The sequence below is a fragment of the Lepidochelys kempii genome, chromosome 5, assembly GCF_965140265.1.
Source record: "Lepidochelys kempii isolate rLepKem1 chromosome 5, rLepKem1.hap2, whole genome shotgun sequence".
In the NCBI taxonomy this organism is placed as follows: domain Eukaryota; kingdom Metazoa; phylum Chordata; order Testudines; family Cheloniidae; genus Lepidochelys; species Lepidochelys kempii.
Genome location: NC_133260.1, coordinates 4,691,875 through 4,719,429, shown reverse-complemented (window position 1 = coordinate 4,719,429; position 27,555 = coordinate 4,691,875). Strand labels below are relative to the sequence as shown.

At 46.0% G+C, this 27,555-nt stretch overlaps 1 protein-coding gene across 4 annotated transcripts in view; it reads left to right on the top strand.

The window, feature by feature from the left end:
• Nucleotides 1-27,555, top strand: part of DNAI1 (dynein axonemal intermediate chain 1) — a 275,448-nt gene that overhangs the window by 105,170 nt on the left and 142,723 nt on the right. For all 4 annotated transcript variants that reach the window (XR_012158826.1, XR_012158825.1, XR_012158827.1 and 1 more), the window contains one exon: nt 7,993-8,240. Coding sequence is in view for 1 of the 4 variants with exons in the window: in XM_073343359.1 (XP_073199460.1) it covers nt 7,993-8,240 (248 nt within the window). In the remaining 3 variants the exon portion in view is untranslated. The remainder of the gene's footprint in view (nt 1-7,992; nt 8,241-27,555) is intronic.

The window sequence follows — 27,555 nt, the reverse complement described above, 5'->3', positions numbered from 1 at the left end:
GTTCCAGGCATGGCTTACCTCAAGTAGCTCCCAGAAGCAGCGGCATGTTCCCCCTCCCACTCCTACGCGGAGGAGTGGCCAGGCAGCTCTGTGCGCTGCCCCGTCCACAGGTGCCGCCCCTGTAGCAGAGCGAGGAGCCTCCCTGCAGCCCGGTCTTAGGCGCCTGTCTCTGAGAGAAGGGCAGGGCATGGCACACAGCCCTGTTGTCGTCATTGCCCATTGGCTGGCTTAGGCGGCTCCCATCGGCTAGCGTGCTGGCTTTTGTGGTTCGCATTTTTAGTCACCTGTCTCTCCCCATTCATTGTATGGACAGCCCAGGTGCCTAACTCAGCTTTGTGGACTGCAGTGTTGTTCCTGGCTTTTTTAGGTGCCTAAAAGTTAGGCACTGTGACACTCAGCATTGCAAAGCCGAAGCCCTTTCATGGAGCCCGCCCTTGGTGTTTGTTGGCCCTCTATGAATGATAATACCTCTCAGGAGTGTTAGTGATTAGTTAATGAGTGTGTGCAGTGCTTTATTCTTAATCATTTCTTGAATGCTGACACTGTGCTCTGCACTGTACAGAACATGCAGTGAGATGCAGTCCCTGCCCTATAAAAGTAGCATGGAAGAATGCACAGAGGGCAGGGTGAGGTGAGTCTAAAAGAGGTGTGGCCAGGCACAAAGTATTGGCACAATGAGGTGAACAGAGAGTGAAGTATAAGAAAGGAGGTCAAAGATGCAGGAGGAATGGAGCCTTGAATCAGGACAAGGTGATGGGGAAGTCTGTAAAGGGATTCAGGGAGGCAAGTGACATGGACAAAGTGGGGGGCTAGGAAGATGAACTTAAGAGCAGGATTTTGGAAAGGCTTCAGAGAAGAGATGCAGCAGTGAGGGCGGCCAGAGAGGAGAAGGTTGAAGCAGCTGGGATGAGAGAGTGTCACCACTTGGAAAAGGATTTTAATGAAAGAAACAGAAAGGAAGGCATGGAGTTTTTAGAAGTGTTGGACAGCAGAAAGCAACAGGATTTGGCCACAACTTGTATGGCGGTGGGCAGAGAAGTTGAAAAGTACACCAAGGTCATAGCAGAAGAGATAAGGAACACAAGAACATAAAAATGGCCATATTGGGTCAGACCAAAGGTCCATCTAGCCCAGTATCCTGTCTTCCGACAGTGGCCGGTGCAAGGTCAATAGCCCAGAGGGAATGAACAGAATAGCCTGATGGCAGTGGTAGTGTAGCCATGTTGGTCCCAGGATATGAGACAGACCAGGTGGGTAAGGTAATATCTTTTATTGGACCAATTTCTGTAGGTGAAAGAGACACGCTTTCAAGCTCCACAGGGCTCTTCTTCACATCTGGGAAAGATAATCCCAGAGCTGAAGAAGACCTCTGTGAAGCTCAAAAGTTTGTCTTTCACCAACAGAAGTTGGTCCAATAAAAGATATTACCTCACCCACCTGGTCTGTAAAAGATATAATTGCACTGAGCTCATTGGTATGAGCACAAGATGTTTCTCAAGGAATCCAGGAGAGTTTTGACTGCTTGTTTGAATTCCATACAGGTGTTTGACTCTAAGGTTGTAGATTTACTTCTCATTGTTCCAGGTAATTATCAAATGATCCATCCCCTTCCACCCATACCTAGCTTCTGGCAAACAGAGATAGTAGAGTTGTCAGTGATGACCAAGAAAGGAGGGAGAAGAGAGGAGATGTTTTGGGGGAAGGTAACTCACAACGTGCCATATCCAGTTCGTGTTGGCTTTGCTAAGTATTATCCGAGTCCACAATGGGAGGTCATTTGGTCACAGTTTCTCTGACAGCTGGTAGTGTTCATAATGGCATGTCCATGGTTGTGTGCACATAACATAATGGTGGTGGAACTACTACCATTGTTATTGTCAAGTAACAGTTTTTAAAAATAGCTTTTTAAAAAAGCAGATCAAAAAAGGGGCTTTCCATTCCCTCTGCCGTCCCGTCCCCCCCCCAAAGAAAAGCCTGTTCAGTTTAAGAAAAAGGCCAGTTCTGACACACAGCCTAGCAGACTCAGCTCTGTAACATATTCCTTCTCCCTTTCTGGTTTTCAGCCTTGGTTCCTAATTAGACATAGATCTCATTTTTATGTCCGGGGAGTGTAACTCCAGAACAAGACAGGCATTCCCACGGAGCAGTCACTGTTTTCAGGAGTGCACTTTTTTAGCCCTTTTTGCCTCTGTCCTTCTCTACCTCTGAACCTCTCCTCTTGAATACAATGACAAATGTTTGCCGTTCCAAATATTACCTAGCTCTCTCATTTCCCTTGCCCCTGCTGGATCGATGTCTCCTATGTTCATTTGCCAGCCAATATTTAGAGTATGAAGCATGGTTCCTTGACAGCTTGTTTCTTTAAAAGTAGGTTTTATATATCGATCCACATGATTTAGGTAGGTGGCCTCTGATGTGTGGCAGAGCCCATGGCAGAATTATTAGGTCTATTGCAGAGCTCAGGAGATGCATAAATTACATCCTGACATGTGAGCTGTCAGTTTTTTCTCTTTTGAAATGTCCAAAGCACTAACAAATTCCTGTTCCCCCCCCTCCTGCATCACAACTACAGGTTCTGTGCTTTCTAAACAGAGTCACTGACAATAACCTTCATTTGATGAGAAAGACCAGGAATTAAAGCCCAGGTGGAGTGTTAAATTATGATATTCAAACATCTGAATTAGCATAATATAAAACAACCCAGAGTTTGTCTACAGCAAATTGATTTGATGCATCAGAGTTTGTGGTTCTTGCAATGCCACATTTTACTGACTAGAATGCATGAGCATTTTCTGATAATGGGAAGTATTCATGCTCTGTGAATTCCACTCATAGTCAGAGGGCCCTAACCGTGAGATGTAATGGCTAAACCCTTTCCAAACTGGCAGATTTCAAAAAGTAGTCAACAACAAGAATTGCCATTGAAGGAGGGAGTTTCTAGTAATGTTCCATGAAGATCGGTACTAGACCCAACACTATTCAATATTTGTATCAGTCATCTGGAAGTAAGTATAAAAATCACTGCTTATAAAATTTGCAGATGACACAGAGATTGGCAGAGTGGTAAATAAGGATGCCAGGCTGGTCATAGAGAGTGATCGGAATCTCTTGGTAAACTTGGCCTATTCAAATAAAATAAGTTTTAATCCCACCAAATGTAAATGTATACACCTAGGAAGAGGAGTGAAGCTCATGCCTACAGAATTGGGGACTGTATCCGAGAAAGCAGTGACTCTGAAAAGGACATAGGAATCATTATGGACAAGCATCTTAACATGAGCTCCCAGTGTGATGCTGTGACAAAAAGAGCCACTGCAATAGTTGGATATATGAACAAAGGAGTAGAGAATAGGAGTAGGAAGGGGATTTTACCTCTGTGTTTGGTATTAGTGAGACCAGTACTGGAATAGTGCATCCAGTTCAGGTGTGCACATTTTCTAGGATATTGAAAAATTGGAGTGGGGCAGAAAAGAGCCACACAAGTGATTCCAGGGCTCGAAAAAAATGCCTTACAGTGGGAGATTTAGACAGCTCGATCTGTTTAGACGGCGAGGTGATGTGATTATGGTGTGTAAGGACCTTCCCAGGGAGAAAATACTAGGTACTAAAGGTTCTTTAACTTAGCAGAGAAAGGCTTAACCAGAACCAATGCCTGGAAGCTGAAGCCAGGCAAATTAGAAGTTAGACACAAATTTTTAGCAGTGAATTTGATTAACAACTAGAACAACCAACCCAAGGAAGTGGTTGATTCTCCATCTCTTGACATCTTCAAATGAAGGCTGCATATCTTTCTGAAAGGTATGCTTACGTCAAACACAAGTTATTGGACTCAGTACAGGGATAGCAATGAAATTCTCTGGCCTGCACTATACAGGAAGTCAGACTAGATGATCTCATGGTATCTTCTGGCCGTAAACTCTGACTTTATGAATTACCAAGTATGGAGTTTTTTTGAAAATTCTGGCATTAGTTTTGCTTGGCTATGGTATGTAGTATTTACTGCATGTACACAGATCCAGGAACCACAATTATCCATTACGGCTTGTATCACCTTGGCATAGTGCTTCTGTTCTGGTCGGTGGGACAGAAGCACACAGCGGGCATGTGGGTTCTCATAGTGGCTCCTGTTTAAATCTCTCTCTCTCTCTCTCCTGGGACACTGGCCATCTTGTTCACATATCACTGGGATGCTCTGTTAGGCAGAGCATAGTGGAGGAATGAGCGTTCAGGAGAGCTGAGCTTTCTTCATTTAACTCCCTTTGTGGTCTTGTGCAAGTCACTTCACGTTTCCTTTCTCGGTTTCATCATCTGTAAGAACATGATAATACTCAACCTACCGTCCTTCAAGGGGTGCTGTGAGGATTAACTAGTTTAGAGTCTGTGCAGCTCAAAGTACTGTAAAACATTATAAAACTGCTGATTATTATTATTTCAGCAACCCTTGAAAATCAGCTCAGCACACTGCCAAACTTCCTGCACTCCTCGGAAAGAGTCATTCTTTTCCAAATCTTTTGGGGCAATTGGACTACAGCAAACTCCATAATGCTGGCCAGTTCCTTTCTTAGATGCTTCTGCACTCACAATGCTTCTAGCACTAGGTGATGTTTTGTTTATTTGGGGGAAATGTGTAGGCATTCACTTAACTTCTATTGTCAAAGTAGTTTTAAGGCAAGTATAAATCTCAATCACTCATAAGAGCACCATAAACTTCTGACTTTTGAACTGATCCTGCTGGTAAGTAACCTGGATTGCCCTTGCCGTACCTCTCAAGCACATACAATAGCTTAATCCTTTGGCTTTTGAAGAAACAAAGCTTACAGGACTAAACACCAGCAAACAGAGTCATCAAAGAGTGAACACATCTAAGGCAAAAAGAAAGGGAGTACTTGTGGCACCTTAGAGACTAACCAATCTATTTGAGCATAAGCTTTCGTGAGCTACAGCATCCGATGAAGTGAGCTGTAGCTCACGAAAGCTTATGCTCAGATAAATTGGTTAGTCTCTAAGGTGCCACAAGTACGCCTTTTCTTTTTGCGAATACAGACTAACACGGCTGCTACTCTGAAACACATCTAAGCCAGACAACATAAGTAAAATATTCATGGACAGCTGAGAGCTCAGACACAAGCAGCTGTTTACAAATGTGCTTCCCTGTGTTGGTTTTCTTTTTAGATTGGATTTGGGGGGGCTGGAAAGGGCAAATTTTCAGCAATAGCCAGGATGTTTTGATGTAGCTTGGAGATTTGTTGTGCCATGTTGATGGGAAAGCTTTTTCTCTTGCTTTCATATGATTGGTGCATGGTGTGTCTTGGATCAGAGTAGGCAGAGTGTGAGATGTAAGGGTATAATATTCTGGATTATTGAGCCCTAGAAAGAGAGGATGATGGATGGACTTATCACACTAGGAACCATACAACTGGGTTATTAATTCAGGAATCTCTTCCTTGCCTCAGGGACAATAGAGACCATTCTTTGAAAATTTCTGCTTTGATGCAAGTTTCATCCCCAAGCACCATGACTTCTGTCTAAAAGATATACTGTTGGCAGTGGTAGTGTAGCCATGTTGGTCCCAGGATATGAGACAGACCAGGTGGGTAAGGTAATATCTTTTATTGGACCAATTTCTGTAGGTGAAAGAGACACGCTTTCAAGCTCCACAGGACTCTTCTTCACGTCTGGGAAAGGTAATCCCAGAGTTGAAGAAGACCTCTGTGAAGCTCAAAAGTTTGTCTTTCACCAACAGAAGTTGGTCCAATAAAAGATATTACCTCACCCACCTGGTCTGTAAAAGATATAATTGCACTGAGCTCATTGGTATGAGCACAAGATGTTTCTCAAGGAATCCAGGAGAATTTTGACTGCTTGTTTGAATTCCATACAGGTGTTTGACTCTAAGGTTGTGGATTTACTTCTCATTTTTGGAAAAAACTCAGATTCTCCTGAGAACTCTTAGCATTTATAAGGACACCTTTATGCAATGGCAATGAATGCATTAGAAATGCCTGTATGTCGTATGCAGTGTGGTTGTAGTAGGGTTGGTCCCAGGCTATTAGAAAGACAGGTTGGGTGAGGTTATCTTTTATTGGACTAACTACTGTTGGTGAGAGAGACAAGCTTTGGAGCTTACACAGAGCTCTTCTTCAGGTCGCTGAGTACATTTCCCAGACCTGAAGAAAACCTCTGTGTAAGCTGGAAAACTTGTCTCTCTCCCCAACAAAAGTTGGTCCAATAAAGATGTTACCTCCCATCTTGTCATTTTAGAAATGTCTACACAGACAAATGTTTCAGGCAGCAGCAGTTGTTTCTGAAAGCTAGTTCTGATTGTAATGTTATGGGTTCGCAGGAGAACTTTGAGTTTAGATAGACTCTTTAAAAGTGAAACAAGGTAAACATTACTCAGACCCTGATCACTCTTCTTTTCCTTCTCTCCATTCTCTTAAACGGTTCAGTGGCTTTCATTACGCCTTTGGTTTTCTATGTAGGATCTTGTGGCTTCCATCACCATTATTTCTGAGTGCCTGTAATGAAGGCTACCTCACAAACTGAAGCAGTGTTGTGCCACTCCAGCTTGTTCCAGGGGATGGGCTCTGGGTTTGTTGTTCTGACTGTGAAGTAATTGAGACATATAATATCATTGGTTGCTGTCAAGTTATTATTTTTTGAGCCACCAGAATGTGCCACTGTGTATTGAGTTGGATTTCAAAGCATCAAGAGCTTCAGTCTTCATATTGGGCACTGATACATGCTTATGACTGCTTCCAGACGCTTAGCTGTCAAGTCCCCATATCTACTCTAGTCTTTAAGGTGCCACCAGACTCCTCGTCGTTGTTGTGGATATGGACTAAAACAGCTACCACTCTGATACAAAGCCCATTTGCATACCATTCCCTGAGGTACAGCACCATTGAAAGGAATGTCGCATGTTTAGTAGATTAATATATATTTGCAATACTAGTACTTATTTGTAATAGTTTTATCAATGAATGGGTGGCTTCACTTATTCTCCAGATATGTAGAGAAATCTATACAATGTAATCTCAGAACCTTGCCCCCTCCCTCAATGTGGAGGAAGATATGCACAACTTGCCCCTCCCCCCCAGTTAGAAATTGCATGAACTGGGCTTAATAATAAACAAAACAAGTTTATTAACTATAAAAGGCAGATTTTAAGTGGTTATGAGGGATAGCAAACAGAACAAAGCAGATTACCAAGCAAATAAAACAAAACACACATACTAAGCTTAAGATCTTAAAGAGACTGGTTGCAAGAAATAATTTCTCACCCTAAATGTTGTTTTAGGCAAGTTACAGAGTTTCTGTGGCTTAGAGTTCCAGTTATTTCTCTTTACAGACTAGACGCCTGTCTTAGTCTGGACTCAGCCCTTGCCTTTCCCACCACCACTCAGTTCCTTTGTCTCTTCAGGTACTTTCAGCAGTCTTTGTTCTTGGGCAGGAAGGCAATGGAGAAGAGTCCTGTTTGCCTTACTCCCCAGCCTTAAATAAGATTTTCATAAGGTGGGAATCTTTTGTTTCCCAGTGTTGACCTCCCCCTCCTTTTAGTGGAAAATTACTAGAAGTTCAAGATGGTGTTTAGTACCAGTTGACAGGACCACCTGACCTAGTAGTGTCACAGCTACGTCCCAGGACGCCTCTCAGGAAGGAGAGAGATTAGTGTCTTCAAAGTCTTATTGTTTCTTCCTAATGGCCCATCAAGGCTGGTGACCTGTTGTCTGGTGGGTGTCTCCCAAATACACACGCAGTTGAAATTGTGACATAGTCAATATTCCTAACTGTAGATACAGAAATGATATATGCCTACAAATTGGATAATCACATTCAGTAAAATATAACCTTTCTGATGATACCTTGCAAGACCCATCTTGCATAAAATAGATCTCAGTTATGCCATATCCATATCATAAGCATATTTCCATAAAGAATATGGGGTGTAATGTCACACTCACATCATGGTGTGGATCTTCCTTTCTCTAGATGACTTCATGAAGCAGAGCCGGGGCATGCTCCTTCTGTACACCATGAAGAACCCCACCTTCCCTGAGTACATCTTCAGCAGTGAGAGTGGCATCATGTGCCTCGACATCCACAATGACCATCCCTATCTTCTTGTCGTGGGCTTCTATGATGGCAACGTGGCCATCTACAACCTGAAAAAGTCACACTCGCAGCCAGGCTACAAGAGCTCTGCCAAGTCAGGGAAGCACACAGACCCCGTGTGGCAGGTGGGTGCCCCAGCGGGGGTCGTTTATTTCCTTTTACCTGCTGCAATGTTCAGTTAGATCAAGTTCAAGCAGCACAGTGACAAGCCTGGGATGGAGGGACAGATGGTTTGGCCTTGTATGCATGGTAATATTAGCTACTGATTGGTAACTTCCGGGGAGCGTCATAAATCCTGTTGCAATGTACAGAAGTCCGTAGGAATTGGAGGAAATAATGAGCCAGAATAGCACCAAAACTTTGATTAAATAATTACTTTTCTTTCACTTTATTTGAGATTAGGGACCAACTTCTCTTACTAGGAGCAGCCAATCACCTTTGTATATTATCAATGTCATGCTGACATCCTGCTTGTAAGGCTATTTATCTTCTAAAGGTAAAGGCAGAGGACCGGATTCTGGCAGGCACCAGGAAGTGGGCAGGATGTACAGAGTGATTAATCAACAGGAAGTGACAGTTGTATTCTGGCAAGATCAGCCCAGTGACAGCCCGTTGTGCAATTGACTCTCACTGAGACCAGCAATACACTGCATTGGGGCTGAACATAAAGGTTTTTGCTGGGTCATTGATCACGACAAGCAGGTCATGCCCTCTCACTTTAGGCAGTGCCCCATAACAACCCTCCATGGCAAAGGGTCTGCACAGTGGGTGATGTTTTATTGGGGCCAAGATGGGTGCGGTTGATCCTGTGTTAGAATTCTGGCATGTACCAGACAGAATTTAACCCACAAGTAATGGTTCCATGTTATTACAGCTTCCATTGAATAAAGTCCAAGAAGCGAGGGATCTAACTGCAGGGTATTCCCAAAGAGCATGGTTTTCTGTACAGCAAGTGACATTTATGCATTATTATTGTGTATTATTTCAGTTAATGCATCATACAGAAAGTTTGGAATTTTAAAGTCACTTAAAAATGTTCCTGTAGCAAATGTATTTAGTGATCTCTGGACCGGTTTACATGGGGCCCTTTGCCATTAACCCTTGGCACCGCATTGCACCTACTCCACAGACAGAGTGGGAGAACGTTCCCCATCACCATCTCCTTCCTGCTGCTATTGGAACTCGCTGTTACCACAACAACAACTGAGCCGAAGTAAAATAATACGCTTCTCAGAATGATTGACAGGCTCCCTCCCGATGAAGGCTTCCTATAAAGGGCTGAGAGAGCTCAGTTGGAGGAGAGCTACAGGAAGCAAGCTGGCTCTTGTGGTGGGTCCTGGAGCAGTGGGGAAGAAGCAAGGGAGAAAGGCATCTGGGCCCCCGCTGCCTGCTTTGATCAGAGGAATAACTTTGTGTTACACCACGAGTTTTGTATCTGAAGACTAAAAGTGTGCTCTGAATCGGGTGACCAGATGTCCCAATTTTATAGGGACTGTCCCGACTTTTGGGTCTTTTTCTTATATAGGCTCCTATTACCCCCCACCCTTGTCCCGATTTTTCACATTTGCTGTCTGGTCACCCTAGCTCTGAAGGAAGGGTGTGTACAGACTTTTGGGCCTGGATTAACCTTCCTGGGCTGGGGAGACACGCCAGCAGCCTGCTTTCTTGTTACTGTGTTTCCAAAGTGCAAAGGGCCATTTCAGTATGTCCCGCTCTGCTGAAGAGTATCTGTATTCTTGGGGTAGGACTCGACAGAGTGAGTAACTGCATTATAAAGACAAGTGAGGTGCTAGCTTATTGCACAGCCATCAGGAGAATGGATTGTGTGCACGCAGGAGACGGGAGACTCTGAACTGCAGACATGTATCAGTGGCAATGTTATCTCCTCATTGGAGAGAAAGGGAGCCATTAAGTGCCCTTTGATCTGAGTGAAGCACTTGTTGCTTAATCCTCCTTCAGCACTAAAAGGTATTATCATTTCGCCAGTGTAATTTAAGGACACCCGTGTTCCTCTAAAAAGCCTTTAGCTAGGTTGGGTACCATTTCTCTGTTTGGCTCAAATCCTGCAGTCCTTACTGAGGCATTACTCTTGGCAGGGACTGCAGAGTTTGGCCCATGACTTTTAAATAAGCATTAGAAAGGCAATGGGGAATTCTGCCAAAAAATTAAGATGCGCTGTTCTGAGCCTCTGCTCTGAGCTGACTGGCTCTTTCTTTTTGAAACAATGCCTGTATTTTAGTAATAGAGGGAGAAAGTGGAAAGTGAATGTTCTTCGGAGTAGAATACAAAGTCTGACAGTTCTCTCATTTTTATCACTTAGTCTTCAGGGAATTAGTATTATCGTAGGAATCACAGGCATTTTCATAAAACAAAGCTAGTGTTATCACATCATTACATGCAAAAATCTATGGCTAAAATTTTCTGACTCTGTTGCTTAAGATGACAAAATACAGACTCGCTTGCTTAACATCAGGTCCCTACGCTTCTGGTGTGTACAGTAATGGCTTCCTTTATATTGAGAAAGACTCTTCCATGTATTGAGCTCTATCTACTCCAATATAAATGAGAAAGTTCTGGTTTATGTCAATGCAATGTTCAGGTTACATGCTCAGTCACAAAGGCCAGTAACATATTAGGCCACTGATTTATCACCATAAACAGGGATTGAAAACACATATACCTATAGACATACAGAATATCTATGCAGTGCAGCCAGATTAACATAGCTGTTGGAACCTTGGCTCTTATAAGTCCTGACTCATTGTGATTCTAACTTTGCAATGTTGCAGTAACTTCTGCTATCCTGACAGGTTTCAGAGTAACAGCCGTGTTAGTCTGTATTCGCAAAAAGAAAAGGAGTACTAGTGGCACCTTAGAGACTAACCAATTTATTTGAGCATGAGCTTTCGTGAGCTACAGCTCACTTCAGCAGATGCATCCGATGAAGTGAACTGTAGCTCACGAAAGCTTATGCTCAAATAAATTGGTTAGTCTCTAAGGTGCCACAAGTACTCCTTTTCTTTTTATGTTTGATAATGGTATTTAATGTTAATTAGACCTTGAGGCTCACATCTTATGTGAGGTGAATGGGTTGGGTGGGGGAGGGACAAGGCCACTAATTACCCATCTTTATTGGTGTTATTGTTTGGCTTGAGAGAGTATGCAGGAGTCGTGACTGGAGGACAGACGCCTAAAGAGAAAATGCACCTTGGAGCAGGATTAGGGGCAAAAAACCCATTTAAATGGCAATGATGATCCAAGAGGTCAACACCCTTTTGTGTATCCAGTTCAGGGCTAGTTCCAGGGTGCTTGTCTTTGCCTAAGCTCTCTAAGGAGTATGCATCCCCCTTTACTCAAGCCTGTGGGTAAGTGCCAGAGTCTGGTCCCTAAATGCAAAATCTGTGATGCAAAAATGGTGTATTGGTTTCAGAGTAACAGCCGTGTTAGTCTGTATTCACAAAAAGAAAAGGAGTACTTGTGGCACCTTAGAGACTAACCAATTTATTTGAGCATGAGCTTTCGTGAGCTACAGCTCACTTCATCGGATGCATACCATGGAAACTGCAGCAGACTTTATATATACACAGAGAATGTGAAACAATACCTCCTCCCACCCCACTGTCCTGCTGGTAATAGCTTATCTAAAGTGATCATCAGGTTGGGCCATTTCCAGCACAAATCCAGGTTTTCTCACCCTCCACCCCCCCACACAAATTCACTCTCCTGCTGGTGATAGCCCATCCAAAGTGACAACTCTTTACACAATGTGCATGATAATCAAGTTGGGCCATTTCCTGCACAAATCCAGGTTCTCTCACCCCCTCACCCCCCTCCCAAAAACCACACACACAAACTCACTATCCTGCTGGTAAGAGCTCTTACCAGCAGGATAGTGAGTTTGTGTGTGTGGTTTTTGGGAGGGGGGTGAGGGGGTGAGAGAACCTGGATTTGTGCAGGAAATGGCCCAACTTGATGATCACTTTAGATAAGCTATTACCAGCAGGACAGTGGGGTGGGAGGAGGTATTGTTTCACATTCTCTGTGTATATATAAAGTCTGCTGCAGTTTCCACGGTATGCATCCGATGAAGTGAGCTGTAGCTCACGAAAGCTCATGCTCAAATAAATTGGTTAGTCTCTAAGGTGCCACAAGTCCTCCTTTTCTTTTTAAAAATGGTGTAGGTTCTATAGGCTGAGCTAACCATCTCTGCAGATGCCCTCTGAGCACCCTCCCCAAGCAGTACTGTCACCCCACCAAGAGGATGTTCTCCTTGGCAAGGACTCTCTCTCCTCATGCAGTTTCAGACTTCAGCCGTTTTTACTTTGGCCCTGGCTTTTTAAAAAGATGATGGCTATACTTTTTTATAGTGGGTAAAAAGTGTGGTTTTGTCACTTTCCCGTCCCTGCAAAGCAGTTAAATGGACTTTGCTCAAACCTTCCAGAATAATTCACCTTTAGGCACACATCACTCATGCACATGTTCAGCTCCAAAGGTTTGGAAAGTTTGGAGTCTTGAGCGTGCGAAAAAGGGGTTGATCTTAGAAGCTGTTTGCAACTGCAAAGTGTATTTCTACTGTGCAAAATGGCTTGTAATACAGCTTCGCACTCAGCAAAGCTGCCACCTGTGTATGGCTCTAATCATACATTAGCATCAGAACCAAGGTTTTAGTACTACTCCTGGTAACAATGCAGAGCGAGCACCGTTGTGGCAGCTGGTCTCTGACTCTGCTTTGCTCGTCAACACAATTGTTAACCAAGTTCCAGTTGCAGAATGTTGACCCCACGCTGCAGAAAGGTGGACACTTCAATCAACTGTGTTTGTAGTACGTCTCAATGGGGGCTCACTAGGTCGACAGAGCACAGCTGAATTTTTGGACCCAGTTTGAGTTTCCAGAGCTGCCAGTTAAAAAAACCACTTCACATATTAAATCTGATGAGGGCTCAGGGAGGCAGCCTAAACACAGGGGCCCAGCCACTCTTCAGGGGAAAGATATGTACTTTAACTACTGTAGGTTAAAGTACAGGTGGGGGAGGTTTAGATTGGATATTAGGAAAAACTTTTTCACTAAGAGGGTGGTGAAACACTGGAATGCGTTACCTAGGGAGGTGGTAGAATCTCCTTCCTTAGAGGTTTTTAAGGTCAGGCTTGACAAAGCCCTGGCTGGGATGATTTAACTGGGAATTGGTCCTGCTTTGAGCAGGGGGTTGGACTAGATGACCTTCTGGGGTCCCTTCCAACCCTGATATTCTATGATTCTATGATTCTATGATTAGGTGTGATGCTGGCTTTATAATATGTCACACATACCATTCCATTTAAACTAGATACTAATACTTAGGAGGGGAAAGGACAAGGCAAACTCTTAACTGCATGAAATCTGCCAAAGGAAAATGTGGGCAGAGTACCAGGGAAAATGGCCTACCTCTGAGGTGTAGGAGCTTTTTCAGTAGTGTCTCCAAAGGAATTGTGGAAGCCCCATCTTTTAGGGCTCTGAAATAAAAACACACTTGAGACTATTATAGGGAAAAGTTCAGATCCTCAGTGATATTTAGGCATCAACTCTCTTTGAAATCAATAGGAAGTGGGTGCCTAATTACCTTTGACGTTCTGGGCCAAAGTTCCTACAGTGACAATGACAAAGACAAGAAGATCTAAAAGGGCTTTTGCATCTCTAGTTTCTATGCTCTGTCTTGGTTCTTGCATGATTCTATAATGAATCTTGTGTCTCACCAAGCCATTCCCAGTCTGAAACCTTTAAAAAGATGTTCACTCTTATTTCACTGATGTCAATACATTGGTTCAGTTACAAAACAGGATCACAATCAGCATGTGCCATTGTTCCCCTTTCCTCTCCCCCTGCCTCCCACTGAGCACAGCTGCACAATAACAACCTTCCTTAGAGCCAGTTGTGTTAACTGTGCTTAAGAGTAGGATAGGTGCTTCATCAATAACCCACTGTCGCACCAAGTAACTGTTACCCTTCTGATGACTGGCAATTTCCTTCTAAATCTGTCACATTAAAACCCAGTCAGACAAATGGCCTCTGTGGCTGGTTTCTGTTTATGAGGTAGGATCCGAAGCAGCAGAGTAGTTTGCTCCTTCAGTTTCAGGCTCATGAGGAATCATAGAATCATAGAATATCAGGGTTGGAAGGGACCCCAGAAGGTCATCTAGTCCAACCCCCTGCTCGAAGCAGGACCAATTCCCAGTTAAATCATCCCAGCCAGGGCTTTGTCAAGCCTGACCTTAAAAACCTCTAAGGAAGGAGATTCTACCACCTCCCTAGGTAACGCATTCCAGTGTTTCACCACCCTCCTAGTGAAAAAGTTTTTCCTAATATCCAATCTAAACCTCCCCCACTGCAACTTGAGACCATTACTCCTCGTTCTGTCATCTGCTACCATTGAGAACAGTCTAGAGCCATCCTCTTTGGAACCCCCTTTCAGGTAGTTGAAAGCAGCTATCAAATCCCCCCTCATTCTTCTCTTCTGCAGGCTAAACAATCCCAGCTCCCTCAGCCTCTCCTCATAACTCATGTGTTCCAGACCCCTAATCATTTTTGTTGCCCTTCGCTGGACTCTCTCCAATTTATCCACATCCTTCTTGTAGTGTGGGGCCCAAAACTGGACACAGTACTCCAGATGAGGCCTCACCAATGTCGAATAGAGGGGAACGATCACGTCCCTCGATCTGCTCGCTATGCCCCTACTTATACATCCCAAAATGCCATTGGCCTTCTTGGCAACAAGGGCACACTGCTGACTCATATCCAGCTTCTCGTCCACTGTCACCCCTAGGTCCTTTTCCGCAGAACTGCTGCCTAGCCATTCGGTCCCTAGTCTGTAGCTGTGCATTGGGTTCTTCCGTCGTAAGTGCAGGACCCTGCACTTATCCTTATTGAACCTCATCAGATTTCTTTTGGCCCAATCCTCCAATTTGTCTAGGTCCTTCTGTATCCTATCCCTCCCCTCCAGCGTATCTACCACTCCTCCCATTTTAGTATCATCCGCAAATTTGCTGAGAGTGCAATCCACACCATCCTCCAGATCATTTATGAAGATAATGATGAGGAGATGAGGAGTTTGGTGGGAAAACAGAAGGGAAGAAGGAAAGGTTAGAAGGTTGGCAGCAAGGTGAATAGATAAAGGTTAGCATTCTGGGAACGGTCTCAGCTCTCCCCCAGGTGCACTTACAGTTAATAGAGCTGTTTATAGGTTCTCCATGGTTACTTTGCAGACACATCGAGCCACAGTAACCTTTGTATATATTTAACTGCCACTTCCAAAGCTTAGTGTTACTAGGGGGTCTTTACTGAAGAGGGCGAGACCTGTGCAGACAGTAATTTGGAGAGGAGGGGAGAGTATGAGAGATCTGAAATCAGTAAAGCCGGAAAGAACGGTAAGCTGGAGTTCAAGCAGACAGGACTTCTTGGGTGGGCTTTAAAGCTGGCAGATAGGTGGATGTAAACAGCTGGGATGAGGGAGCAGGGCTAGCAGCAGGTGGTAAGGACTGTTCAGCAGGAGAGAGTCCACATAAACAAATCAGAGTAAGATATGCAAAAAGAACATCAGACTAGGATTTATCTCAGAGCTCCCACTGGGAGTCCTGCTTTCCCCTTCCTCTCTCTTTAGCAGCTTTCCTTACAGCCCTAGCCTTGAACACCTGGTCAAAGAAGGGGGAAAGAGAAGCTGGAGTTAACCCCTTGTGTACTGGGGACCAGGTAGTGCCCCTGTATCCTGTCACAGAGATTTTGCTGGCATGTGCATAAAACTGCTGAAGAATGAGGAGAGCATTCACATGCTAAAGGAGGGTGGTCTTGGGGCTAAGGCACTAGGGGCTAAGGGTGTCAGGAAATCAGTGTTCAAGTCCTGGCTCTCCTGTTGACTGGCTGTGCCACTAAAGCCATTCACGGCAGCACTGCTCATAACAGTAAGTGCTACCTCCAGAACTAATTAGCTATTCTATTCTCTACAGGTTTTTATACTGCCCCATAGAATCTGAGCGCCTTCCAGTAGTGTATGAAGCAACATGGCTGAGAGAGAAGTGTGTACAGGGGAGCGTTTTGGTTTTGAAGGTACACACACACAGCTGTATGTCTGTGTTAGAAAAGGCAGGTCTTGGAGCATAAGGTGGGGAAGATTGGAATGAACCTCAGAGAGCTCATGCCACAGTCTCAGAGCAGCCCCTGAGAAAGTTCCATCTCCCACACAGATGAGCTTTACCTTGTTGTAGAGTGTTCCGCTGGGCCAGAGGAGTGAAGTTGTTGACCATCCCAGTGCTTCAGTCTATCTTTTAAATACCCTCGGCCTAGGACGTAGAGCACTTTAAAGATAAGGACTGAGACCTTGAACTTGATTCAATGTTCAATGGGAAGCCAGTGTAGAGAGCAGAGGACAGGTCTGATGTGTTCACAGGAGCCTGGGTTGCTGAGGAGATGAGCTGCAACATCCCGTACCAGCTGGAGTTCCCTAAGGCTTCCTGGCCAGGTATCGCATTGTTACAGCCCAGCCGAGAGGTGACAAAGGAGTATGAGGTAATCATTCACCATGTTGGGATGAAGTGTCCCAGCTAACCAGAGATGACAGAAAACGCTGGACATGAATAGATAGAACCTTTCGAGAAAAACTTTGCGGCATTTTGATTTCAAAATTTTCTTCTCTTAAAGCACTTTTGGACTCATTTCACTTGATGGTTAAATGAGGTAAAGTGCCAGAATTTTTCTCCTAAGTGTCTTTGCTGTTAATGAACAGGATCTCTGAGCTTTAGCTCGGATGTTGTATTTTCTCAAGGCAGTGTGAGGCCGTAGCTCCTGGAGATTTAGATTTTGTACTTGGTACAGTAGCTTTTTTTTAAACCACAACTTGGATACACATTCTGTCAAGTCTGAATTCTCTTGTAAAGCACCATAACCCTTCCTGGAACATCATGTAACGTTTATCTGAAAAGGGAGTTCTGCTCTGATGGGTTTTTTCCCTCTCTACTTGCAAACAAATGCTGGGCTTTCTGCCGTTCTTCTGGTCTGGCTACTGTTGGATCAATAGATTTTTGTTTTGTGCTGCTTTGTCTCCCTGTCCATTCTGACTTAAGACCTAAAGTACAGATAATTATCAGATTGTGGCTTTTTCAAGCTTGGGTTTCTTTATGAACGTTCATGTTCTAGGTGTAAGCTTTTTCCCTTCACTTAGTAGCTGTAGTAACATTTCTGGAGGCTCTGATTTTCAAAGCCCCTTCAGGGATTGTGATGCTGGAAAATCTCACCCTGAAAGTTTAAGGTGACAGAGGATGAGGTGACTCATTCATTTGATTATAAGGAAGGATGTTTGGAATCCTGAATTTAGGACTGCTCCTATCTAAAAGTGTGGAAGTGGATACTGGAGGGTCAGATTCTAGGAGCTTGCATAGAGATTCTCGTGAGTCATGCTGGCAGTCAGACCAGGTAGGTCTTAATAGCACCAACCTAGGATGCAAAAAGTTTTGCATGTTTCTCTAAGAGAGGGAAGTCAAGGCAGGGACAGAGGAATCCTGTAGGGAACCCAGCTAAGTGCAAGCTTTGGCAGAAACTTTGTTATATAAAATTAACAATAAAAGAACCCTCAGGAAGGGATTAAGTTTGAACTTTACCCAGAGCACGCATGTGTGTCTTTTACAAATAAGATGGGAGTGTGACCTGCTTGCAGTGCTTTCTAGATACAATAACAAAACAGGACAGCCAAACTGGCTGGGCCGGATCCTCAGCTGGTGAGAAACTCCACACAGTCTGTGGATGCTGGTGCAGCTGCACCCCCCAACCTCTCTCGAACCGCAAGACAACCTTTGCCCTGCCAGAATCCTGTGAGGTGCTGAACAGCCTCCACTTGGTGCTGTGCCGGTGGCACAATGCGGCACCTGGCAGGCCAGCCACCTGACTCCCCCGGCTGGTGATGCAAATCTGGAGGGTTCTGCTACGGTCGGGGCTTTCTGTCAAACACATTAAAGACCCCGCCTCTGATTTCCATAGCACCAGCCATCCCCAGGATTTGGATGCAAGCCTTCCCTGCTGTGCACCGTGTGCAATCCCTACACACGGAGGGTGAAACTTAATATTTGGCCTGTAAATTGGAACTCCTGTTTGTTGAGCAGAGCCAGAACTGGGCGTGCGAGCCAGGAATTGCAATTGGTTAAATACATCAGAGCAGTGCTGGCCTCTGTTGTACAGGATGTCAGCTGCATATCATATCTAGGATGCCATAAGTGCCCCAACCACTGATAAGGGCAAATAAGTGAGAGCGTAGTTTCCAGTTTCCTTGCTGTTCCTGCTCCTTAGCTACTAATAAGCCAAGCCAATACAGTAGGAAGTGTGGTGTGCTAGGAGGGGATAAGCAAATAGGCTCTTAGTAATATACTGTGCACTCACAAACCAGAACATCCAAATCCCAGCAGGAAGAAAACAAACTGAAAGTGGGGTCCACCTTATCTCGCTCTGTTTATAGCTGAGCCACTGCTTCCCTTAGATAAATCACAGTTTTGCAAGCTTAAGGGCTGCCTGGACCCTGAGCTTGCTGTTAGCAGAGGGGTGAATGTTACCCTCTCAAGAACACCCTGATTCTCTCTATTCAATTCAGTGCCACTTCCCTGTGTGTTAGTCCAATATCACTGGCCTGAAAGCTACGTTCTCTGTCAGAGAGGGAACACTATTTCATTGCTGTCATGGGTGGCAGGTATAATAGGCTGGAGCTGCTTCAAGGGGATGCTGGGTTGCTGGTTTTTGTTTATTATTATGTGCTATGCAGATTCCAGGGCAGCTGAGGTGGAAGTATCTGCTATGCAGTTTCCTGGGTTCGTCAGTATCTCCCTGAACTCCAGAGAGATTACTGATGAACCCAGGAAGCTGAGTAGCAAATACTACCTCCTCAGCTGCCCCAGAACCTGCATGGCATATATAAAAAGATCAGTGTTCTTCTGCTGGTAGGGGGAGGCAGGGGCGCAGTGTTTCCCGTTCTCCAGCCCGGGGCTGGGGTTAGTGGGCTGGCCGGCGCAGCTGGGGTTGGCCGGCGGCTGGAGCTGGGGTTGACCGGCGGGGGCTGCTTGTGCAGGCCCTGGGCTGGGGTCAGCTGGCCAGCTGGTGTGGCTGCAGCTGCTTGGGCAGGCCCTGGGCTGGGGTCGGCCAGCTGGCTGGCGTTTCTAGGGCTGCTCAGCCAGGGCTCGGGTTGGTCAGCTGTCTGAGGCCAGCCCGGGGCTCCTCTGGCAGCGGTGGGGGGCAACTCAGGGTTGCGTCCGGTCTGGGGCTTCTCCGGCCACGGGGGAACAGCAGTACAGGGGGGATCAGAGCTCCTGCCTTGGGGCTGGGGTCTTGTGTGAAAGGGGTGGGGCTGCAGGGCTAGCTTCCCCGAAGTGGAGGTCCACCCGCCACCCTTAATTCCTGTCCTTTTCCCATCAAAAACGTATGTGCTGCATGTGCATATACCCATGCTGTGGGGCTGATTCTGCCCTAGCTTCTGCGGGTCTTATACTATCATTACTTGGTGTGATGGGGAGTACAAACACCACACAGGGCAACAAGGGGTTATGGGATTATTTGGGGCTCAGCCAACCCTACCCTGCCACACCTGCAACAAATGCTCCATCTACTGGAGGAATTAAAAGGTTGGGAATTGCTCATGTGGGTGGCAGAGCTGGAGGTGAGCAAACTAGCAGCCCACAGCTCCAGCAGCGGGAAGTCTAAAGGCTCTGACATAGCTGCCCTGAAGAAGCGGGGCTCCCTGCGGAAAGGGAGGACCCACCCGAGTGACAACCAGAGAGGGAAGTATCCTGTGGACCTTGGACATTGGTAACTCTTATTTCTTTTGGTTTGGATTTCCCCACCAGGTGGACTAAGCTGGGGCAGGGTGAGAGGAAGAGGCCCAGGGAAGACAGCCTTAAGCAGCCTTGGTTGCCAGACTACTGGCAGCCCAAAGGGTCCTGGGTTGGAGCCTGGTGGAGTGGGAGGGCCTGGGCTCCCCTCCCCACAACGACCTTGGCAGTCAGGGCTTGCTCCCCAACCAGACCTGAGTGAGGACCATTACACTTGGTTTCAGTGGAGTTACTCCTGGGGTCCGAGAGACGAGGATCAGTCTCTGGGACTCTCAGAACGATGCAGACAGCGAAGAATCCACTGGTGCTACCACTGAGAGAGAAGTATTCTTTGAAGAAACGTTCTCCTCAAGCTAACGGTGATAATGGCATTCACTCCACCCTGAGTCCTCAAAATAACCCCCTGGAACAATCTCAGTACTGGTGTCCTCTTTTAAGCACCCCGCCTTGGCCACGGCTGAGCTGGCAGAGCAGAGGTCTGTGCTACCTTTGTTGCTGGCTGGCAGAGAGCTTGCAAGAGCTGCAGAGAAGCAAACTGCGGAAAGGCTTGTAGCAGAGCCTTTTTGCTGCCTGATACTGAAACCAGCGGCGGCATTTGTAATTTAGTGTCCGTGCGAGGGGCTGCTGCCCTCTGACACCGGCTGAGCTTAAGAAAGGAGAAAACACTGGCTGCCTCTACGTGAGAATAAACCCATCGAAGAACGCCATGCCCAGCAACCAAACAGCTGACAGCCTCAGTAAGACAGCTGGTGACAGATCTCCCACTCGCTGGGACACAGTGGTCCCTCTTCGTTCTCAGCTCCTGCTCCTTTTCTGCTCCTCCATAGCTTAGTGCTGGTACCTCAGGCTATTGAAGCAGCATGCTGAAAATCTCCCCCTCCTGGTTCTAGGGTTGCCAACTTCCTAATCACACAACACTGAACACCCCTGCCCATGCCCCGCCCCTTCTCTGAGGCCCCGTCCCCCGCTCGTTCTGTTTCCCCCTCCCTCCATTGCTCACTCTACCCCACCCTGACTCACTTTCACCGGGGTGTGGGAGGGGGTATGGACTCTGGGCTGGGGGTGCAGGCTCTGGGGTGGGACCGGTGATGAGGGGTTTGGGATGTAGGAGGGGGCTCTGGCACGCATTTGGGGTGAGGGCTCCGTCTGGGAGTGGGGCTGGGGATGAGGGGTTTGGGGTGCAGGAGGGGACTCCGGGCTGGGCCGGGGGGGGGGCGAGTGTGTGGGTGTGTGTGTGTGTGTGTGCGGGGTCCCCGTGGCAATTACTGCGGCTCCGAGGAAATGGCCACCAGGTCTCTGCGGCCACTAGGTGCATGGGCGGCCAGGTGACTCTGCACAGTGCCCGCTGCCTTTGTGCTCACAGGCACCGCCCCCCACATCTCCCATTGGTCGCGGTTCCCGGCCAATGGGAGCTGCAGAACCGGAACTCATAGAATCATAGAATCTCAGGGTTGGAAGGGACCTCAGGAGGTCATCTAGTCCCACCCCCGCTCGAAGCAGGACCAATCCCCAACTAAATCATCCCAGCCAGGGCTTTGTCAAGCCTGACCTTAAAAACGTCTAAGGAAGGAGATTCTACCACCTCCCTAGGTAACGCATTCCAGTGTTTCACCACCCTCCTAGTGAAAAAGTTTTTTCCTAATATCCAACCTGAACCTCCCCCACTGCAACTTGAGACCATTACTCCTCGTTCTGTCATCTGCTACCACTGAGAATAGTCTAGAACCATCCTCTCTGGAACCACCTCTCAGGTAGTTGAAAGCAGCTATCAAATCCCCCCTCATTCTTCTCTTCTGCAGGCTAAACAATCCCAGCTCCCTCAGCCTCTCCTCATAACTCATGTGTTCTAGACCCCTAATCATTTTTGTTGCCCTTCGCTGGACTCTCTCCAATTTATCCACATCCTTCTTGTAGTGTGGGGCCCAAAACTGGACACAGTACTCCAGATGAGGCCTCACCAATGTCGAATAGAGGGGGACGATCACGTCCTTCGATCTGCTCACTATGCCCCTACTTATACATCCCAAAATGCCATTGGCCTTCTTGGCAACAAGGGCACACTGCTGACTCATATCCAGCTTCTCGTCCACTGTCACCCCGAGGTCCTTTTCCGCAGAACTGCTGCCTAGCCATTCGGTCCCTAGTCTGTAGCTGTGCATTGGGTTCTTCCGTCGTAAGTGCAGGACCCTGCACTTATCCTTATTGAACCTCAGATTTCTTTTGGCCCAATCCTCCAATTTGTCTAGGTCCTTCTGTATCCTATCCCTCCCCTCCAGCGTATCTACCACTCCTCCCAGTTTAGTATCATCTGCATCAACTAGTATCAACTCGGGGCGAGGGCAGTGTGTGGAGCTTCCCTGGCCACTGCTGTGCGTAGGGGCCGCAGGGACCTGGTGGCCACTTCTGGGAGCCACACAGAGCTAGGGCAGACAGGGAGCCTGCCTTAGCCCCAGGCCCCTGCTCCACCACCAACCGGACTTTTAATGGCCCGGGCACCGGTGCCAAGCGGAGCCACCAGGGTCCCTTTTCAACCGGGCATTCCGGTCGAAAACTGGATGCCTAGCAAACCTACCTGGCTCCCTGCTTTGCTGGCTGGACTCCTAGCACGCTCTGCCCAGCCTCCTTTTGAGCTTCATTCATCTTAGTGCCCACCCTTACAGCAGAGTAGAGCATAAATTCACCAAGCCAGAGAAATTCAAAGATAACGGCTGCAACCATGTCCTTACTGTGTCCTCCACATTGCGTAGGTATTAAACAAGCCTGAGAGGGCAGTTGGTTCTGACTTCAGCCTTTTGAATTCCATATAGTCATCCAATTTTACCACCCTATTCCACCACGGCAGCTTAGGGTTGCCAGGTGTCCAGTTTTCACCGGGAAGTCCGGTCAAAAGTGGACCTGTGCAGGATCCAGTCAGTACTGCTGACTGGACACCAAAAATCCGGTCACCACAGTAACCGGCCTCCACCGGCGGGAGGGCAGGAAGAGCAGCAGCTGCTGAAAGAGCTCGGCTGCTGGAGAGAAGATTAATGTGAGGAACTGGCTTCTGGCTCCGGTGGTGAGACAGGTACCGGTGCCACCAGGGGGAGGGATTCTGACTGTGCAACGTTTGAGGAGCAGAGCCGGTGGCCGGGCTCGCTGCCCGTGATGGCCTGGTGGGGTTTCTCAGCCTCCCGGGGCCCTGTCTCTCTATGTCCCCTTGCTCCAGGGATCAACCCTCACCTTCTGCTCTCTGTGCCATGACTGGGCAGGCAGGCTCTGTGTCAGCTCCTCCCAGCCTGGCTCTGTAGGCAGCAGCTGAGTCCTGGGGGATCGCGGGGAGGGGCGAGGTGAGGGAGTAACAATGGAAGGGGGGAATGAGTGGCAGGGGGGCGTGTAGTATCTGGTTTTGAAAAATTGGAAAGGTGGCAACCCCACATGCCCACTGCACCAATTCACCACTCTCTCCAAAGGCCAGGTGCTCTTGTGTCCCTTTACCAAATCCATGAGCCACCCTGGCCCTCTTTATCTGGGATGTTTATGACAAGGAAAGCCATGGATGCAAAGGACATCTGTTAAGGACAAGACGTTTGAATGAGTTCCTAAACGTACTTTAGATAGCATTGGACCTTTGGATCTCAAAGGGGTGTATTAAATCTGCTAGACAGATGAAGAAAGCACAAGTTGACTGGGAGATAATAAGACCTTTGGATGTTTGTACATTCATCAAGAAGTAGAGAGGAAAGATAAGTAAATTCTGGAGTCTAAAGCTGGTTCATATAGTGGAAGAGGCATTCACAGCAGACAGCCTCTGTTGAATGGTTACTAAAGTGGGAGAATGTTTACTTTATAAACACACTGAGTGGATCCATTCTGTCATGTCTCTTAATTTTACAGTAAACCATTAATGTGTGCTTCGATAAACGACGGCAGCGCATCCGAGAATTCTGCTCTGCCAATCTGTTCTCTCATCTGCGGATTAATGTCATAGCTGAAAACATTTGCATTTAAAAGGGTATCTAGATTTTCACTGTAGGAATATTTTTCCATTGCATATGTTTTTGGAGTTATGTAAATCAGATTAATTATTTATATATGCATCGCTCCATCAGTCTCCATTCAGAGTCATAAGACCTATTTACTGTACAAAGAAGTCTATTGAAGTCTAGTCTAGTGAGTGAACAAAGCAGTCACAATGTGGTTAAACATGATACGAGGCAATTCATGCTAGGTTAAACCAAATTTTACATTGGATAAAACATCCATTTCTGAAGCTAGGAAACTATTTATTTTCTGAGGCCCAAAGGTAGGGACAAAGAATGAGGTAGCTTAAAAATATCAGATTTCCATTAGGGACACTTGTGAACAAATTCAAGTCAGTTTTATTTGCAGAGGTTTCATGGCCAATACCTGGTTGTGGCAACATTAGCCATTATATTTCATCTGCTTTTGTTCATACTGTCTATACCATGACCTGACAGGGTTCCTACCTCCAAAACCACATGTAGTAGTGGGGATGATATTCTGAGTAATGATGTGACCCAGCCATCTCTCTGAGACTTAATGAGATATTGTGACCTAATGTTGTGGAATTAGAAATCTTCAATAAACTATCACAACATTTTAAAGTCTTTCCTTAGGTTCAGAGTCAAAATGAGACAGTTGGTCTCATCACAGCCTTTTCCTTTATCCCAAACCCACTGTGTAACGTGTCTCATAGCGAGGCATGTCCCTCATTTTAGTCCCAAACTTAACCTAAATTTGGTACCCTCTCACTTCTACTGTTGAAAATTTAGAGCAGAAATAAAGACTTATGAAGCTGAGCATATAGAAAAGAGTTATTGATATCATAGGAAGGAATGGCACAGCATTTTAGATTTCCTGCATGAATAATCTTTGTTTTCCTCAGTGTGTCCCTGTCATGCATTGTCCTACATTTAGGGCCTTGGCAGGTCAAGAGGCATGCCACACAGCTTGTCATGATTGCAAAGTTCTGCGAGAGAGGTTCATGTCTAACAGGTGTTCTCCTAGAGATTGAGGGGCATTGGCAGAACTGTGGAGGGGAAGTATCATAGTGGCTGCCTGCAAAGGATTGAAGTCAGACATACCAGGAAAAAATGTGGCCAATTATGTTTTAATGAAGCTAGCAGCAAACATCCTTAAATTTAACAAATGCTAAACTTGCTCACCATTCCTTGTAAAGGGACGCTGTCAGGATGATAGGAATTTTCATACCGGTTCAGACAAGTGGTCTGCCTAGTCTGGTATCCTGTCTCCAGAAGTAGCCAATAGCAGCTTCTTCAGAGGAAGGTGCTAGTATCCTTCTAACAGATTAGAGAATAATCTGTTCATAGGGGAAGTGACTTGCTAACCTTGGTGAGGATGAAGGTTTATACCCTCTATTTTCCTTTTATCCTATCAAATGTAACTTTTGATATTCTCATTATCTGTATAAATATTCAATCCTTTTGGAATTCTGGTAGGCTCTTGGCTCAACTGCAGCTTGTGGCAATAAGTTCCACAGACTATTTATGCATTGCTCAAAAATAGGTTAAAGAGCACGTTAAAAAGAAAAAACAAACACGTTTCCTTGCTTCTGTTACTAATAACATCTTACTCAGTAATGCTGAATAATTTTAAAAATCTCATCAACTCTTGTGCATTTATTCTACTTGTTTACTCAACACTTTGCATTTCTTTGAGCTGCCTGTTCAGTTTTGGTTTTGTTTACGGTCAGGTTTTAGGCAATTTCACGCTCAAGTTCTCCTGAACTGTCTGGGTTGAAAACAAGGGGAAGTTTTAAAAGATACAAAAATGAACCCCAAAATCATTTTAAAGGGTGAAAGATTTGGAGAGGTCACAGTACAAATGTCTCCATTTCTTCTCTCTGCCACAAACCAGACATTGTTTTTATTATGAATTACTTTAAAAATACTTCACAAAAAGAAAAGGAGTACTTGTGGCACCTTAGAGACTAAGGAATTTATTTGAGCATAAGCTTTTGTGAGCTACAGCTCACTGTATCCATTTACATAAATAAGGAAAAAAAGCAATAAATCCTTGATGAAATTTGTACAAAATGGATGTGTTTTTTACAGCACCCAGCACAGTGAGGGGCTGGTGCACAACAAGGGCTCCCAGGTGCTACCATAATGCAAATTATCGTGATTTTTATCTCAGGAGGCAAATTTTTTTGCATGTGGTAGCAAAGAATTCTGCAAACACTTCAGATGTGGTTCTTCCTTGTTACCCATGTCGTAAGTGAACCTTTGTGTATATTATCATGCTGCCAAAATCCTGGATCATTATCACATGCTTATATAAGGAATTAACTTCTCGGCACATACCTAGACACCTTGTGTGCTAGTAAAATGATTGCTATGACACACCCAGCAGGGATGCAGCTAATGAAAGGAAGTTTATTTCATGTTCACAAACCCCCAGCAAAAGAGGGAACAGACAGGCAATTTTGTTCAAGAATCATGAAGGCTGTAAATGAAACTGGCAAAAGTTTATGGGATTCAGGGAGCAGCAATTCCTCCTCCCCCTGCTAAAACCAGTGAAGGCTGTGACAAGATGGCCGATGTTCATATGGTGGGTCCTGCGCTTTTCTTGGGGAGGGGGCTAATATGCCACCCCTTGCTCCTGCTCTTGGGTGCCGAAGGCCCCGCTAGTGGCCCAGGAAGGTGGTAGAGGAGGGAAGCAGGGGAGGAGTCTGGGTTTGCTTCTCGATCTGAATCCCAGCCCCTCTCAACCCCTGCGGGTTTCTTACCCTCAGTCTCTAGACACTGGTGGGGAGTCTATCCATCCTCTAACTGCCTGAAGCAGGGGGTTTTATTAGGTTCCTGGCAGAGATTAATTGATTACAGGTGCTCCAATTAACCTGTAGCAACCCTCCCTAGTCTATAGGGAACCACGCCTTAATTCGCCTAGGGTTTATATAGTTCCCCTCTACCACGGCTCCCTGGCCCTCCTGTATCAAAAGGAGTTGAAGGTATTGAGTTATGAAGGAAGATTAAAAGAGCCAAGTGCCAAATTCTGCTTTCCAAAATTCTGACGAGCTTCAGTGGGAGGTGCTGGTGCTCATCTGAGGACAGAATTTGGCCCTCCATATGCCCAACAGTATTCAAAGTGTGCAAACACCAGGGCCGGTGCGATGTTGTATAGGTTGGGGCAAGGGGTTACAGCTTGAAATAATGGAAGGAAATTGATCTGTTGGTCAGCTCCAGATTGGACTATGTACAGCGCACAAATAGCTAGGGCTGTGTCTGGAGACTCCATGAAACTTCAGCCAGCACGTAATGTAGCTGCTCACTTGCTCGGGCCATGTCTACACTTAAACCACTACAGCAGCTGTGCTGCTGTAGCACTTCATTGTTGATACTCACTATGGTGCGGGAGGGGTTTTCCTGTCACTGTAGGTAGTCCATCTCCCCGAGAGGCAGCAGTTAGGTTAACGGAAGAATTCTTCCATTGAACTAGCGCTGCCTAAACTGGGAGTTAGGGTAGCTTAGCTACATTAAGCCAATGTAGCTGGGTCAACCTAACTTTTCAGTGTAGACCAACTTGTCTACACAGGGATACTTAGAAAAGTCAATCTGAATTAACGAAAGCTGCAAATTTAAAGTGGATTCA